Source organism: Hypomesus nipponensis, chromosome 18 (genome assembly GCF_054491055.1).
Source record: "Hypomesus nipponensis isolate SF chromosome 18, ASM5449105v1, whole genome shotgun sequence".
Lineage (NCBI taxonomy): Eukaryota > Metazoa > Chordata > Actinopteri > Osmeriformes > Osmeridae > Hypomesus > Hypomesus nipponensis.
Genome location: NC_140378.1, coordinates 11,984,723 through 12,002,212, shown reverse-complemented (window position 1 = coordinate 12,002,212; position 17,490 = coordinate 11,984,723). Strand labels below are relative to the sequence as shown.

At 40.2% G+C, this 17,490-nt stretch overlaps 2 protein-coding genes across 8 annotated transcripts; one reads left to right on the top strand and one right to left on the bottom strand.

Annotated features, from left to right (window-relative positions):
• Positions 1–40: 40 nt before the first annotated feature.
• On the bottom strand, positions 41–3,095 carry slc60a1b (solute carrier family 60 member 1b). Its single transcript, XM_084680709.1, has 10 exons — positions 2,866–3,095; positions 2,325–2,523; positions 1,991–2,236; positions 1,717–1,876; positions 1,380–1,495; positions 1,098–1,271; positions 819–966; positions 641–711; positions 424–544; positions 41–329 (listed from the first exon to the last, which is right to left on the bottom strand). Exons 1-10 carry the CDS (start codon positions 3,093–3,095, stop codon positions 247–249), a joined length of 1,548 nt encoding a protein of 515 aa, XP_084536835.1. The 3' UTR covers positions 41–246.
• Positions 3,096–11,608: 8,513 nt separating this feature from the next.
• lemd1 (LEM domain containing 1) lies at positions 11,609–17,487 on the top strand. 7 transcript variants are annotated; one of them, XM_084681174.1, is made up of 12 exons: positions 11,609–11,728; positions 11,837–11,926; positions 14,198–14,326; positions 14,440–14,565; positions 14,654–14,718; positions 15,047–15,112; positions 15,225–15,380; positions 15,661–15,753; positions 15,894–15,986; positions 16,154–16,210; positions 16,471–16,535; positions 16,667–17,487. In XM_084681174.1, the coding sequence occupies exons 2-12, from the start codon at positions 11,866–11,868 to the stop codon at positions 17,013–17,015; spliced, it is 1,260 nt and encodes a 419-aa protein (XP_084537300.1). In that variant the 5' UTR covers positions 11,609–11,728; positions 11,837–11,865; the 3' UTR covers positions 17,016–17,487. The 7 variants fall into 7 exon arrangements, with proteins under 7 accessions (XP_084537300.1, XP_084537301.1, XP_084537303.1 ...); XM_084681175.1 differs by having other exon boundaries at positions 11,643–11,732; XM_084681177.1 differs by having other exon boundaries at positions 11,681–11,728; positions 14,218–14,326.
• The last annotated feature ends 3 nt before the right edge of the window (positions 17,488–17,490 follow it).

Sequence of the window (17,490 nt, the reverse complement as noted above, 5' to 3'; positions counted from 1 at the left end):
ACACATTAAAAAAGCATTCATACGATTCACAAGACACATATTTAGTTATTTCATTTTGCAGAGAGCATTTTTGATATTCTTAACTTGATACACATTCAACACTGAATTCTTGGAGGTTCTCAAGATGGTCAACAGTAGGTCCTTTTTTTGTGCTTCTCTGCACAGCAATCCTCAGCATATATTTCCAGCTGCTCACTAGTTGGTGGATGACAGCTCAGAGCAGTGAACCTGCAGCTTCTGCTCTTCTCAGCTGCTCTCTGGCTCCACTTTGTGCTCTGGCCTGACCTCTGTGGCTGGCTCCTCTACCATGGCAGACTTTTTAGACGTTCCTGTTGGTAAAAAATGTGAAGATACACATGAAGGAGAATTACTTTAACCACACATATTCTGTAATGTTGCTGTATTGGTTGGTGATCAACATACCAGTGAGGTAGTTCCTGTGTAAGCGTTCAAAGAACAGCAGCCCAAAGAAAAGAACAAAGCCGATACATCCGATGATCATACCACAGAGCAGGAAGCTGTAACTGCCCTCACTCTGGATTATCTGGAGGACATTAGACAATATTTGAGACATTTAGCAAGACAATATCTCTTTAAAGCATATTCTAATGTAATGCATCAAGATAATGTGGTATCTTACCGATCCCACCAGAACCTGCATGACCATCTCACCCATTCCAGCACTTGTTACAAGCACGGAGGTGGCACATCCTGTCCATGAAAACAGACAAGGGGACTGAACAACATAGAAAACAACCAGGAAGAACACTTACAATCATTATCTATGATTAGTAGTATCTCAAACTGGGTTGCACTACCTTGGTAGTCCAGGATGTCCTCAGTGTAGGCCAACATACAAGGGAAGACACTGCTGAGGAACAGCCCACAGAGACATGTCCCCACAAAGAGAAACACACTGCTGGTGTAGAAGATGAGCAGCAGCAACACTGTGACTATGACTCCAGCCTGAGGAAGCAAACATGAAGAAGTACACAGACTGTAAGACTGGAACGACCCCATGTACTTAAATATCAGTGTGATAATATGCAACGATAAGACCACAGTGCTCTTATGGCCTTCCACAATGGCAGCATTACCAGGTTGACCATAAGCAGTCGGACAGGCTGGAAGCGGTAGGAGAGGGGTATGGATAGCAAGCGTCCAGCAGTAATGGCAGCCCAAAAGATGCTGGCCAGGTAACCAGCTGTCTTATGGGATAAAGCCATGGGTGGAGTCACAGCATATGTGTACACAAAGCCAGCATAGGCTCCCTAGGAATAGCAAACAGATATCCTAAATTGTCTTTTTTATAATGGTTTTGACTTTCAGTACATATAGTTTGCAGTGTTATTAAATAATCTGTAACACTGCTAACTCACCACAATGCCATCAGTCATGAAGAGGACCATTCCACCCAATATGTGAATCATGAAGAAGGACACAGGCAAGCCACGTAGGTTGTCATTCTGACAGCAGCTGAAGATATCCCCATGACCTGTGACCCCAACAGACCCATCATGAAGCATCTGAAGCTGCTCTCCCTCTGTCCCTATTTCCAGGTTCTAGTACTTATTGACACTCTGAACCATCAAAATGTAGCTGCCCTAGACCTTATCTCATGCACTAGACCTTATCTCCTTTTCCTAGTATGCGTACTACTACTTGGCAATAAACCTGATTCTGATTTTGATTCTAAAAAAGGGTTTAGCTCCTAACCTCCGACCTCGTGATCTTTAGGCTCTGTATCAGGCCCCTCATTTGCCTGGTTTTCCATGGCCAGCTCATCTTTGTCCAGTAGCTGAGGGGTCCCACTGGGACAGCAGGGGATTAGCCGTTCCCGGTACATCAGATACAGTACTGCAATAGGTACAGGGAGCTGGGTGGGACAACACACACAATTATGTGTAATTGTCAGTGTATTGTGCAATATTGTAAGCTAAATCAGAAATCTGTTTTTTTTGTTGTATAGTGTAATAGTGTAATATCTTACATTGATGAAAGCCATGATCCAGAAGGCATATGACACGCTGGACTCCTCTTCCTCCACATGGAGCTCATGGTCCTCAGTCATGTTATGCATGTTCATGGGGATGTTTCTCAGTGAGAACCGGAGGTGGTGCATGATCTCTGTCACATTTTCAGTCACGTTCCCCACAGTACAACCTTTCTCTGACAGGAAAGGGTCTGCTATGAGTGGACTCACTAGAGCTCCAAACCCAATGAAGAAATGAAGAGCCTGCAATTGTTGGAGAAGAAGGGCACATTGATGATAACGAGTTTTTGACACTTTCAACTAATTCTGAGAGAAGTCTGAACTCCGTTACCTGTAAGAATACAGCAGAGTCTTTCTGGTATATGGTGACGAGCTGGATGTTGGCAATGGTGTCGATTATGCCCATGGCCAGACCAGACACTGCCATAGCAATGGCCAGCAGGAGCACATTATGGCAGAGGGGAATGATGGCAAATATCACTGATATAATCAGTGCAGAGACGAATAGGGCAGACAAAGCTCTGAACAACCTTTGGAGGGGGGGGATTAGAGAAAGAAAGGCACATACACTGACATTAATAATCAGTCACTAATATTTCAATATATTCATATTATAATATATATATATATAATATATATACAATATGTATTCAATATTTCTACAAATTCATAATAAGAAGGTATGCGATACGCTTATAGAAAACAAAACATCTGCAGACAAAATTGAATAATCATGAATTGGAAAGTTTAACAGATCTGACTAGAACTCAATCATCATCAGGGATTATAAACAATGCCAAGGACACTGAAAGTAATGAGCATGGCTGTGTCCTAATCCACATATTTACGTAAAAAATGTACAAACTGCTTACGTTTTCTTGAAAACACCAGCTATAGAGCTGCCAATGAGCAAGCAGAACTGCTGGGCAAAGAACACCCAGGTAATCTGACTGAGAGTCGACTGTGTTTGACATCGCAGATCCAATATAGTGGGTCCAAGAAAGGCAATGCAGAGTCCAAAACTGAAGAACACACTCCAGTAGGTTAAGGTGTGATGTAAATTTCTTTTGAATAATGTTAGAATCCGCTCCTCTACAAACATCCTGGTCCAACCTTCACGTCAGTGAACTACTGGCCAAAAGTAGATCCAAATGTTCAATCTTTGTTCAGAGATGAAAGAAGTGACCAGGAGAAAGGACTGAAGTTACACAACAGTACTGTACTCTATCTCTGTCTTCTCTTGTCTTGAAAGCTGTATAGAATAGTAGTAGAATAAAGTATTTCCATTTTACCTGCACACATCCTTTTAAATCTCTTCAAGTCAAAAGTTCCCTCCTCTTTGAATTGCCTAACTGACAAGGATGTCCTTTGTAGTTAATGGATAAAGTGGAGATTCTTCTTTATGAAGTGTCAATAATTTGCTATGAAAAAAGTGTATTGAGATGCAATCTAAAACACGTATGTGTGACCACATTGCGGGATACCTTGAGGGATATTCTACCAATTATTATTCAATTTAAAGTTTAGGTCAAGAAAGGACACAGGACAAGGTGTTCCTTATTGTGTATATAATTTAACAAAGCTGAAGTAACAATGTGTTAAGATTCACTAGTAGTGCCTGATTTGCTACTTGTTTGGTGTGTCTATCCTGAACAGATTGTACAACTTGTATATAAAATATATTGTTGTATTTTTTAATAATGTCATTATAATTGTCTTGTTATTGAAAATTATTAAATAACCACCAAGTAAACTACTTTTTTGGTAAATACTTAGAACATACCTATTTTAAAAGAAATGTATATAATGGTCTATTACAATTAATGTAATTGATTCAAATGCAAATTCTTAATTAAAGCAATACTACCTTTTAATACTACCATGCCACTTTACATAACATTTTGTAATTGTTGTAGTCATTACATTCCAATACAGTTATATTTATTTTACAAATGGTTTTCAAAAGTAATCTTACACTAGCATTGTTCTGAACACATTTTAATGCATGCAAAAGCACCTAAAATATTTGTAATTGTATATTATAATCAACAAATCAGCACAGTATAATCAAACTTTGATTCTGACCCAGTTTGAATAAGTCAAATTCAAACAGGTCATGAATTAAAGATGGAAAAACCCTACATCGCCTCTGTCCTCCAATCATTGTCTGAAATGTATAGCTACTGAATGGGAAGTTATGGGTTTCCGGGTCACAAGAAGGGCAAGAGATCTTTGTCTCAGTTAAAGTACAAGTCTCAGGTGTAATCTTTGTTTTATTTTAAGTTAGACCACCAACAGAATCCTTCTAGTAGCTCAGTAGCAGACAAATAATCAGGATGAAGATACATCATAGGGAGTCAGGTGGCTGAGCGGTTAGGGCATCGGGCTAGTGAAGGTTGCCAGTTTGATTCCCGGCCGGGAAACATGACGTTGTGTCCCCTACTTGCCTCGGGGAGAATGTCCCTATACTTACTGTAAGTTGCTCCAGATAATTCATGATGTAGCGTCTGCTTCATCATGAATAGCTAAGCATAGCAACAACAAAAAAATGATTGATATAGTCAATATTAGAAATGTAGACAACTTGTATATGTGTCACTGTGAATTTTTTGAGGTACAAGTGAACTAAATGTGCCAAAATCTGTTCCGATTGTGTAACTGATTTGCCTAACCCTCCTCCTAAGCGGAAACGCATGTCAAAACTTGAACCTTAAGAAATACTGCATGTGTTTTTATAAAAGACATTGATTAACATCTATCAACCCTGCTCACTTCCTATCCTGAGTTACACCAACATAGAAGTGACTTATTATTGAGGTAACTGTCAACGAACATGCTTCTCAGTGGTTTGTCAAAGGGTTGTTAAAAATCAACTAGCATTGTTAGTTTGGTGTTTGAATGTGGATAACATTTAGTGTGGCAAACTTGCTCAAGCTAAGTTCTTTTGCTTCTCAGCTCTTGTGATTCCAATTCAAACTGTTGAAAATTGCTTGTTGAAGGATTGCTAGGATTTCAAGCACATGACAACCTGACTACTGTTGATATTGCTATGTTTGTACACTAGAGGGGGCACTTATTCAGCCTTTACTCTTGTTTTTCCATTCAAAGCTTCAACGTGTGATTTATGTTAATATGCCAAAAATATTTAAAACATTAAAAACTGTTTTTAAATAAATAAAAACATTTAAATATCTGGGTGTAATAGCTAGGTGTGTTCATGAACTGCTCATTGAACGGAATAAATCTGTTTTGCACTGAACAGCAGCCCAAATGAGTCACATAAATCCTGATACACAATCTATGCTATTGATCAAATTAAATGAAAACAAACTGCCAGTGCTGGCACACAATGTTTAATTTTGTCTTTGGAGCAATGCCCAACCTTCAAAATAATTTTCATGGATGTTTTTTTTTCCCTTTCTCTGTTGAAGCCTGAAGACATTATGTATGCTGGCCACATCGACTGCAAGGCAACTGTAGCTGGGCATGAAGTGGTGAAAAGGAGCCTTCCCTCTGTCCTCTATCTCATCTCCATAGTCTGACATTTAGCCAACACTCTCAATCAGAGGTCTGAGACTGTGCCAGGTCACACTGTGATAGGAATCTTAATCTTCTAGCTTTACTTTTCTCTCGTGCATAGCCCCCTAGTCCTCACAACTCGGTTTCTGCTCAGAGGCTTCTAAATGGTTTTTGTCCAGGTTCCAGTGCAGACAGAGAGATGGACAAAGACTGTGGCTGGAAATGTCTAAACTTTGAGGGGCAATTATTTAAGCTTACAGGTTGTAAAAGAAGGACAGAAGGTAAACAAAGACAAGTTGCATGAGTAAATATCATAATAGCCTTTTTTTCTGGTCAGGCAGACATGCACAAAATTGTTTCTGTTGAAACATGGACTCAGAGGAATGGAGAATACATTTGTCACCCAAACCACCACCCCACCCCCACCCACCAGCCGCGTCTTCTTTGAAAGGCACAGACACATGACAGGGGTCAATGTGTTACTACTCCCCAGGACGGAGATGCCCACCACCCACCCCCAAGGCCAAAAATAGAGAATCTAAGAGTGGCACTGACTTTTAACAGTTATACAGCATATGCCAAGTGACTACTGAGAAAAGCTCTATGAAGAACCACCCAAAGGATAAACAAGGTAAAGGCTTAGGATCATTTAAAATGTATTAGTATAAAGTACGGTACAAAATTTAATAGTGACAAATTGATTGTGAGGGGATATAAAGAAAAGCATGTGTTTTAGTTTTTTGTTCTTTGCACTTAGCATGTATCACGTCAAAGATTTAGTGGTTACAGAGTGGTCAACTGTAACAAGTTTCAATGACACCAGATAATGGCTGTGATCAAATGAACATGAAGCATCATTGCTCAAAAGTTCACCCCCTATGTCCTCATCCTGTGGACTGAAATTAAAGTTCAGTCAAGCATTGCAGTTCATCCAACCACTGCAGTCAACCAGATGACCACCCTGGTTCCCAAATGCTCAGTAGCCAATCACAACAGAACCCTTCTGAAAATAATAGTATCTGTCAGACACTCTCCATAAAGACTGTAATCCGAATGAATGTAACAGATAAGAAGATGTGAATGGGTGTTATATGGTGCTAATGCAATCAGAAATAAATGAACCTCGTGAAAATAATCCTAACATCATTTGATAGAGGGCATTTTCTCTAGCATTACCAACAGTGAAGATAGATAGATTCTTTTTAGGACCCACATTACAAAAATGCTATTTTTAGATGGCCAGGCTTCCACACAGAAGACATTACAGGCAGAATAACACTGTAAGTCCCCCATTACTTCAGACCAAGTACACCTTTCTCATTACAGCGATGTTTAGAGCTTATCCAAAAAGGTTATATCATGGCTGAAATCCCAGATGTTTTGTGTGGCTGAAACCACTGTTGTTTCAGTTGGTTAGCTCTTGTGAACTCAGTTTTAATTTGTGGGATTCCCTGTTGAAAAAGCCAAAAGCTCAGGCTGTCCTCTTTGCTGTTTTCCCTCCCTGTAATACAAAGCTGTGTAACATTAAACAAGGGTTGAAGAGTCAAATTAAATGTGTTTAAATGTTGAGGGGAATCTTCTCTAAATTGATGTGATAAACTTTCTCCAACTAATGTGTAGAGAATAATTGTGCACAGCACAAAAGGTACAGCATAGCATTTTGTCCATTTCCATTTGTCTGCTCAAGGATGATTATAAAATTGTATCTATTGGGACCTCATGCAGAATAAGTTGTGATAACTTGTACAAGGCTTAGAGACAGCTCTGTCAGTTTCAACCCAAAGATAGCATTGTTTGTTTGTTGTCACTGGGAATAAACTTGCAGTATTTGCCTAAACACAGAATGTAACAAGAGAACAACTGGGGCATATTAATACACACACATTTGAAAATAGATAACAGTATTGCTTTTTATTCTCCTCTTTTAGAAGATACCTCTCACTGTGCCTCCTCTCTCCATCCTGTTCCCCACTCCCCTCCACCCAACCATAGAGTAGTGCAGCGATGCGTGTCTTAGTGAGACCTGGTGAATAGTAATGAACTGAGCCTGTGTGTCTATTTGAGGGAAAGCGAAAAGGAGAGACCGGGAGGGGGGGTGCTGAGAGTGAAATCGGGGCTTTTCTTGAGCCAATGAAGCAATGAAAGCTGTAAGATACATGGATTGTGGAGAGGAGGGACCCAGTTAAATCCTATATCTAACTTCTATTATAATTAAACATTCTCTCTTCTTCTTTTCCTCATTTATCATTGCATCCCTTTTCATTCATTACATCTTTAAACAGCATACTGTATCTTAGTTCAGCTTTCTGATCCTTTGTTCTTGTTCAAACAGTAGCTCGGTTTCTCTCTCTTTTCCTATGCACCAGTTCTCTCGGAGCACAGGGGGGAATGTATGAGCAGAGGAAACGTATGGACAAGGGGAAAGCTGAGAGTGAATGTGGCTCAGAGAGGGGCAACAACACCTGCTGTCTGCAGTTCTGTATTGCCAGCCAGGCAAGCAGCATTCTTCCTCTGCCAGTGAGGGACTGTTTAGAAGACAAAGGGAAAGAAGGAGGCCTGAACAAAGAATTCTGAAAACAGCTCTCTATACCAAGATGTACCAGGAGGGGTTTGATTCCAGTTTATTTTTTTGTGATTTTGTTCAATAAGTTCAGGGAAGAAGAATTTAAGTTTATGTCAACACAGGGAGTTGTTTTCCAAAAGATTTCCCTTAGATGACAAAACTGCTAAAAGTATTCCAATCAAGAGGGTTACACTGCATTAAAATACTAAAAATAACTAACTGGAATATTTAGCAACCGCCTGCATAGACCTACTAGAGAGCCAGGGTTGAAAAGAAGGACAATCACACAATAGACGCCCCCCTACCTCAACCCCTCTTTTATCCTTTCCATCCAGGACCCATGGGCACTCTGCCAACAAGGAATCTTAAGAACTCTCATTCAAAGAAAATCTAAGAAAGGGACTAGTTTAAAGCCAGGGCCCATTCTTTCCCTCTCTCCATGTTTTTTCCTTTCACTTCCCATGTGAAGAGGGATTTCTGGTCGCTTATTCTCCAACACTCTGTCTGGGAGTTTCTGAGATTGCCATTCCTGTAACGTTTCGTCAGATTTGTGATTTTGTATGTATTGTTGTGAGCCACGGACTGATCTGCCGGAGCAGTCTCTTCCTCTCTCTCAGTTTTCATTCTGCTTAAACTCACTCGATCTCCCCTCTCTCCCGTCTGCTCACACATTAACTCCTCCCCTCCACTACCCATTGTCTCTCTATACAGTATTGGACTGAGAGGATGCCATAGTCGCTCCAGCAAGGACACAGAACAGGGGGAAAAAGAGGTAAGTGTCACATTTACAGTGTGAATGTTGCCTGCTCATCACTACTTGTGGGTAAATTTGGTACTGCTAACAGTGTAATTGCCAAAACGTATAGGAAATTGATATTGGTAAATGTTTTCTGGCAGAGTAACAGAAATGTAGTATGAGACAAACAAGGGATTCTGTTGCTGCTTTTTTATGCAGTGAGCTGATGTATTATCTGACAGTGGTGGCTGTTGGTTTGATAAATTAATCCTACAATGTAATGTAATTGGATGAAAAAATGGGTGCCATACATCTTTCCTTACTGTATGGTTATTTGGTCACACACAGTTTGAAATGCAACGACTGGAATGTTGATTTATTACTGCAATGTAGTCGCAGAGAGGTCTATGAAATATCTACTGCATTTACAGTCTCACATACAATTTTGATGATGCTTCATATAATAACACACATATACCCACACTGGTATTTGATGACATAAAAAATAACTCAGTGACATACACACATCTGGAGTGACAACTTAGTGGCTCAAACTGGCTCCCAGTAGAGACGGCGCATGTAGGATGTTTGGGATTAGAGACAATCCTCCCTGTGGCTGAGATTCACCTTCTCGTCTGGCCCGTGTCTGACACAGGGGCTGGGCTAATTTATGCATGACAGCAGCCTCCCTGGAGTTCAGTAGGAGGAGGCTTGTCAACCTGGGGTTTGAAGACGGTGGCTAGAAAAGGAGACTTATTAGATGTGCTAATAAATGTTAGTCTGTTTTCTGCCTTTTATTTCACTGAGTAGGCATAGTCTAACCAGTAATGAGTTTTAGGCTGAAAGTAACGTTAACTTTTTTTTGTTTAACAGTATTTCGTAATTGCAATGAAGGTATGTCTTATAAATACATAAACATTTTGTATGATGCAGTATGCTATCATGTCGCCTTTTCATGTGAACTGTTCAAATGGTAAAATGAAGTGCTGATGTTACATTAACACCCCACCATCCTGACCTGGACAGTTACATATTCAGACTGAACTCATTTGCATTCACATAGACCACAATAGACCTTTTACCCTTATGCAACAATTACAAGAACATTTAAGACAAAAAATGTATCTGGCATAGTTGTCTATTAGGCTTATATGTTTAAAGCCTGTTGGTGCTTGTCTGAATGATTTGAGGCAGGCTCATGCAGAGCACAGGAGTCCTGATCAGCAATGGACAGTTACAGACCTACAGGAAGCTTTGTACTCTAGTTCAGAGGAAAAAAAACTGGTTGTCTCAATGGGGCTTTTGTTGTTTGATTTGGAGACACAGCAAGAGCAAGAAACTCTGAACGCTGACTGACAAATACCTGGTCTCCCCTCACCGTGCCTCAAATACCTCAGCTTTGCACTCGATACAATGTCAACAAATACTGCCTCTGTCCTCCATAGCTGCCCTTTTCCCCTGTGCCCAAGCATCCTGCTATTTCATCTTTTGTAGCCTACTTTTCTATGCAGAGACAGCTGGATGACAAACTTTGACCTGCATGCAGGTGAAAATGTGTTAGTGGTACAGATCACTAGAGAGATCTAAGCACCTGTTACTTGCGAGTAAGTAGATGTTCATGTGTTTATTTGAAATTAAAAGAATTAACGAGGAGAACATCACCTCACAAAAGTAAGGCTGAGGTTGGTCCACTTGTCCCTTAAAGTTGAATAACACAGTTCAAATACTTATAAAGATCTTACCCATTATTAGGTTGTAGGTGTAAGAAAAGGGCCTTGTCTAGTGTTTTCAATATCCAGTACAATATACACTGCATATTTAATTGTTATCAATGTTTTAGCCTCAAACATTTGACAGTTAATCATAATTGCGGGTATGACAAAAGAAAAAGGCACATTGTGCCCATAAAATAAATAGTAAAGGTTTTTCAGGACTGTTGTTTAAACTGTTATATCAGATTTGATTGCATAGGCCTTAGGCACATGTGAATATTAAATGCTAGAATGCAGCAATATGCCTGTGCAAGTTATAAAACACTTGATGTCTACCGGTGGAAAGACACAACAAATTAAACAACTGAGCTGAGCATTTCCTGTAAAAAAAAAAGTCTGATAAAGGACTATTGATATGTTTACTCTCAAAGCCTTTGTCTATGATTCATAGTCAGGAAGAGGTCAGTTTTTGAATCCATATCAATGTGCACGTAATCTCTTTTTCATTAACTGCCTCACTTCAATTGTATCACTAATTATTTTACATATTTTATTTTTAAAAGACACTGATTGAAGGTGGTATTTTCTTTATCAAAGATTATGCTATTTCTATTTTACTTGTGAGATATACTACAGATACAATATCAGGTGAACAGCAATCGTTGTTTTTGAGTCTGCTCTGCTAAAAGCACAAATCTTTTCATACAAAGAATCAGTTAGAGAAGAATAATGAGATACTATCATTTCATTCCTTCTAGACCTGAGTTGAATACTATCAGTTCCTTTGGTGAATTATTCATGTTGATGTGAGTTTAAAATCCTGAGCACTGCTTCCAACCTGCCCTTGTTATTCATCTTCACTCCAGCTCCTGCTATTGAAATCATGGGTTATCAAACTGCATAGCATATTGCTGCTTTTCTAATAGTCCTAAAAAATACATTTTGATTGAGTGAGGTATTTTTTCTTCAACTACTGCTGTGTTTTATGGCTTTCTATTCCTATGTGATTTCTTACTAACATGTCATGTAGGGTTTAAAGCCATTGGATACAGGGTGGCAATGCAACATAAGGCAATGGTATAGATGTTTGGAGTCAACACTAGTCTACACTAGACTGAAGTTCATCTTTGAAGATGTGCTGTAAAGCATGTTGGAATTATGCGTGGAATTTCGTGTTTTTGGTGTATTCTACTGATTGATTATGTGTAGGTGTGCAGGAATTTGATGTCTAGGTTTACCATCTGAATAAACATTCACATATTTATACAAACATTGTTCATATTCCACTAATATGTTATTTTTTCTTATGAAAGATTGAACGTGAAACAGCACTCAATGCATCATGATGGAGTCAGTGCGCGCGAGAGTCTGTGCGAGACAATCAGGCTGCAGAAAATTGCAAGGTAGGTTTCATTTCAAAATTAGTAGTTAACTATCTACTGTATCAAATCAAATAATGTATTGTCACTAAACCAACTGTAGCTAGGTATACGCATATAACTTAATTCCAAAAACGTGAGAAAGTAACCTGGTTCCTTCGCTCACCTTTCCAGCAAGCTTAACGTGAAAATTAGACTTCCGGCTGCCTGATATCATCAATCCTGTGCAGCAAATTGGCTGCCTAAATATACTAAATTAGCTGTGTCGATAGTTTAACTAATGATGTAAGGTATTTACAATATTAGTATTTCAGAGTTGCGTGCTAAATAAGTTACTTTAGCTAGCTAACCACTGTTTGTTAGCTACAGTTAACTCAACTGACTAGCTACATTTGGCGGGGGTATTTATTGGGGTCAGATCATGTTGCGTGCCCCCCGGGCTGGCAGCAGCTGTTCTTCATTCAGATTTTGCCACTTGCTAGGAAGGACATCATACTGTAGCCTGCTTGCTGCTCAACTACCGTTTCTTGGTGGCTAGACAGTTTTAGGGAAAGAACTGGCATTTTGAAGTCGAGCTTCGTTTTAGTCCTAAAAAGCGCTTGTCATGCCAGTGTTTGTGGAGGACCCCGCTCAGTTCTCCAAGCAGAGACTTAAGTCAGAGTTAGTTGCCAATAACATCACGCTGCCTGATGCAGAGAGCAAAAAGCAAGTTTATTTGGATCTTTATTTGACACACATTGGTCAAAAAAGAGCAGCGGATTTCTCTAGCGATGAGGACGACGACCAGGTGCAAGACGTGGGAGTGAGTTGCTGGAGTTTCTTGGCCAGTTTCTTTGACCCGGATTTGAGATTGTTTTGAGTCAAGTGAAAGACTCGTGCTGCAGACTATTTTTCTCGCAGTTTATTTACAATGATAGTACAACTATGCCACATATGTATATACTATACATCCGTCTAAGTAGTTTTATTTGTATTCACATTTAAATCATGTTATATAAAATTCAGCTACCCTGTGTAGCCTAATGCACAAGCACAACATGGGAAAGTAACAGCTGCTGGAGATAAACTGACACCCTTGCAAACTGCCAGGTCAGCTCTAAAGTTATCTTGGATAGCAGTGGACAGCAGAGGGCAGGGAAGGTTCTAGCCATAGACCTTTAATTAAGTAGGCCCAGCATTAAAGATGGCGTCCGTTATGTTTCTATGGCAAACGTTCTGAGTGGGAGATTAATGTGGCACTTGGATCTCTCAAAACCAAGATGGTTTACTAATAATAACCTAAAGCTCTATTAAAAAACGAAATATGGTCAGCATCATGTTGAACTTGCAGCTCGTCCGGTCTTGCGCAGTAGAGGTGCTCGCAATTATTTTATTTGTTTATTGAAACGCATAACCAAACACAGCATAGACTAGTGTTATACAGACATCAAAATTACACTGAGACGGGAATTGAAGATCATAATATACAATACAGATATTGTCTTGAAGATATAAAGCAATCAAATTCAACAGCTAAACATTTAACAAAAGGAGATTAATAAATAATATGTATATAAAACTCTGGCGTAACAACAAAAATTAACAATACATTTAAAATAAAGTCTTTGTTACAGTTGTTTTTATAAAATAAAATGCTGTATTTTAAAGTGAAACTTTCACCAACTTAAAATAAATTCTGCTAGATCAGCCAAAAATCTATTAACAATTTTACATTAAAAAAACAAATGAGTCAATAAAAAAACAAATGAGTCAATAATAAATCTTTCTCATTGTTAAAAAAGCAGCATAGATCATCAATATCAGTATATCTTCTAATGAAAGAATGAACAGGGTACATACTGTGCAGAATTTTGAGTGGCGTGCAGTTTTTCTAGCTTAATAAAGCTCCATTGTGGTCTTGAAAAGCTGGAGTTGGGGGTTTCAGTTTCCTGTGTGTTTAGTTCAGGACTTCCCTCTTAACCTTGCAAGATGGCTGGATTAGCAAGATCAAGACACTAGAATCCACTTTACCAAGCTAATTATTAGTTGGGCCAATTGTTGTCGTATGAGGGCAATGATGGACAGATGGTTCATGCAGCTACATATTTATTTGGGAACGTTTTTTCACAGTTGTTGCATAACCCTAACCTTAACCTCACCCCCATTTTGCTGCCCAGAGAAAGTTGTTAAATGGTAGAATAAATGATAATAAAATGTCTGAACAGTGTATGTTTCAAACTCAGTTTTGCCTTGAACTTGTTACGTATACGAAGCCTTATGTTTGTCATATTAAAATACTTTTGTCATGATAACCAGTTCAGCTCCTGTCCCCCCAGGAAGAGGAAAAGACAGAAGACCCAGAAATGTTGGACTCTAAGGGATTGACTGATGATGAGCTCAAGGCCTCACTGCTGAAACATGGAGTCAGAGCTGGACCTATAGTTGGTGAGTACTCTGTGATGCCCTATTTGAAAATGTACGAGTTGGTGTCATGAAAGGGTATCTGTTCATGCATGTTCATCCAGTAACCTTACAGATGTTTGTGTATGTAATGCTAGCCTCCACCAGGGCCCTGTATGAGAGGAAGCTGGAAGGCTTACTCCAACCTGCTAGTCAACCAAAGCTGAATGGCACAGGAGACACTGGCCAGTACTCTGACAGCGAAGAGGAAGAGGACATATCAGGTATGGTAAAGATTAATGGCAGATTTCTGCTGTCATCCTTATACCTTGTATAGCTTTGTTAACATAGGCTGTTTACTCTGGCTTACAGTTTCAGAACAACCAGGACCAGAGACGGTATCACACTTGGATCAAAACCAGCAAGAAGACAGACAAGTAAGAAAGACAGCTATGAAGGCTTATCATGAACTATCTTGAATGAGTGTTGAATGATTTACTATTTTATAGCTATTGTATAATTACGAAATAGGTTCAAATGAGTTAACCCACTAGTTTTGGCTGTAGTTTCCTGGTAAATAAAATTTTCTTATTTTCTCTTCCGTCAGTGTTCTCTACAAATGTTGCTTTCAGTGCCATCTGGTGAACATAGATGGGAACTGAAGATAATGGTTGCAGACAAAATTGCAGTCTCTTTTGTCTTGAGACATTTATGGATTTTGGAGGGGGTGCTTATTGATGTTCTCTGTTATACTATTTTCCCCAGACAGGGTTGAACTCTCAGAATGGTGACACTTTTTACCCCCAGTGTTTCATACAGTCATCGAGACTGGTAAATTTGACTTCCTTGGACCATAACCTTTTTACACTATGCAAGGACGGTGGGATTGTATGGTGGAACTGATGTTCTCTTCTTTGATGAAATTCACGTGGGGCTACCCCAGCGAGCTAGGAAGCAGCCGGGACGCTGGAAATCCAATCCCAGGAGGAATGCAAGAAATGTGGTGGAGTGGTGTGCGGAGTGGGGCCAGGATCCCCTCTTGTCGCCCCTGGTGCTGAGTAAGACCTCAGTGGGCCAGCCTAGAGGAGCACGACCAGGGGTAGAATACACTCTAAATCCTCTTTACTGGCTTATTTACTCAGTGCTCCTCTTAGTCAATAGAGTGGACATCTCAGTTTAATCTGGGGTGTATCTAGTTGTCTCCATAAGACCTGGACGAAGCATTCTCTTCATTTTCTCTCCTTCTTTCGTCCTCTTCTCTACACTGCTGCAAAACTATTCTCTTGAGTCATAAAGGTTGAGCAAGCAGTGGGGCACTTTGTTTTGAAGTACCTAAGTTGTAGTGGCTATTGTCTCGGCTCTAACATTGGACCTTGCAGGTATTGCCTCAGTGTGGTGCTTTGATTGGTAACCTTGAGGACCCCTCCTCTTCCTCCTCTCAGACCTTCAGCATCACTCAGATGGTAGAGGAGGGAAGTGTGTTTTCTACTGGTATCTGGTCCTGGTGGTAACATAAGATATTACTACTAAATGTGAATGAGGGCTGTATTTTTTGTCACCGCTGCGGTGACTACGAATAATATCTTAATGTTTTTACTCACTGTAACCACAGATTGAGAGTCGGTGCTCTCCCTCCACTAGAGCAGAAAGAGAGAGGGGGAACGGTGGGAGTGATATGGAGAGAGCTTGGCCAAGGTCCCACAGGGTCAGTATGCACAGACAGATCAGTCATCTATTAGTCAGAACAAACTTAGGACCTTGTGGTGATTCCACCACTGCAGAGATTTCTTGGGCTGGTTGAGTGTGATGGTGGGTGACCAGGCTGGGAAGGGAGCTACATATGGATTTATTGTGTCTCTCTTCTCTTACCAGGACTGGTCAAGGACTATCAAAAACGTCCCTTACATACAGCCAATCAAGGCACAAGAAGTAATTCAATTAGCCTAGCCATTGTCTCTGTCGTGCTTTTTATCACTCTCCTGGGGCATATGTCAGATCAACATGAACCTGGCTTTCTTTCACATTGTAGGTGTGAATCTGGTATAGGTGTGAATCTGGTGTCTGGTTTAGTTGTTTACTTCTCCCCTCTATTTCGTGGCTTGCCTCTGGAGAACCTCAGATGTGGAAGGGCTGTCTGCCCTCTCTGTTCCCTCCGTGTCTGATCTGCGCTTTTCTGTCATCATCCCCAGGAGCCAATCACAGATGTCCTCATGGAGATATTCCCCGATACAGAGCCCACGCCCACTGGTATAGTGTAAGTACACTCCCCATGAGACTAGACTAAATGGCTACTGTTTTTCAAGCTCACCATTACAATACATTTGTATTGTCTTTCAATTTATAAGTCAATGGGTTTTAATGGCATGTTTATAAATTGTGCTGCAGTGCAACCCGGCGGAGACCTATAAAGGGTGCAGCAGGACGTCCGGTCCAGTTCAAGTACCCGGACACCCCTCTCAGTCCCACCACCATGGAGAGACAGGAGCTGGAGCGTTTCCTCGTCCCTCTCTGGGTCCAAGTGGTGGCCTTCCTCAGCATTGTCTGCCTCCTCTACTTAATCTATGCTTGTGTGGAGGACAGTTTAGACAATCCCTTTGGGGCCTTCCTGGAAAACCTTAGCCTGAAGACAGGAGATGTTGAGGTGAGCCTGGAGACTGGAGTTGAGGAGATATTGTTGCTGAAGGCCGAGCCTGCGGACACTCAGGTCCTAGACCCCCTTACTGGGCAGGAGTAGGCATGTACTCTGTTGGCCTGTTTAGCCTTCTCTTCATCATCTTCCTTGTTGGGGTTTTAAGCGATGAAGACCTCTTGTTTGGTTTGCTCTCCTATGCACTTGGTAAAGTCACAGCTCATAGCAATGTAAGAATACCTCACCTTGCCTCAGTACCTCACTGTTGTTACTGGAAATGTAGAAGTGAACGTACTGGAGAGTTCAGTGCAGCAGTGTTTTTGAATAAACAATATGTACTGTGATGTATAATCCCATGAGTTATGTTACTGGTTGAGCTACAAAATGTATTCCATGTGATGAAGGTATTTCTGCATTGAATGTTTTTATGTACAATATGTTTAAGACTGGGACGATGTCTTTGGTGTATTTGAACCGAGGACATTTATGAGTTATCTTAACCTACTTGTTTGTACTTGGTGTCTTTTTTTAAAGAATAGTTTGTTGTGTTTGTATTTGAATAAAGATGTTTGTTTCATAT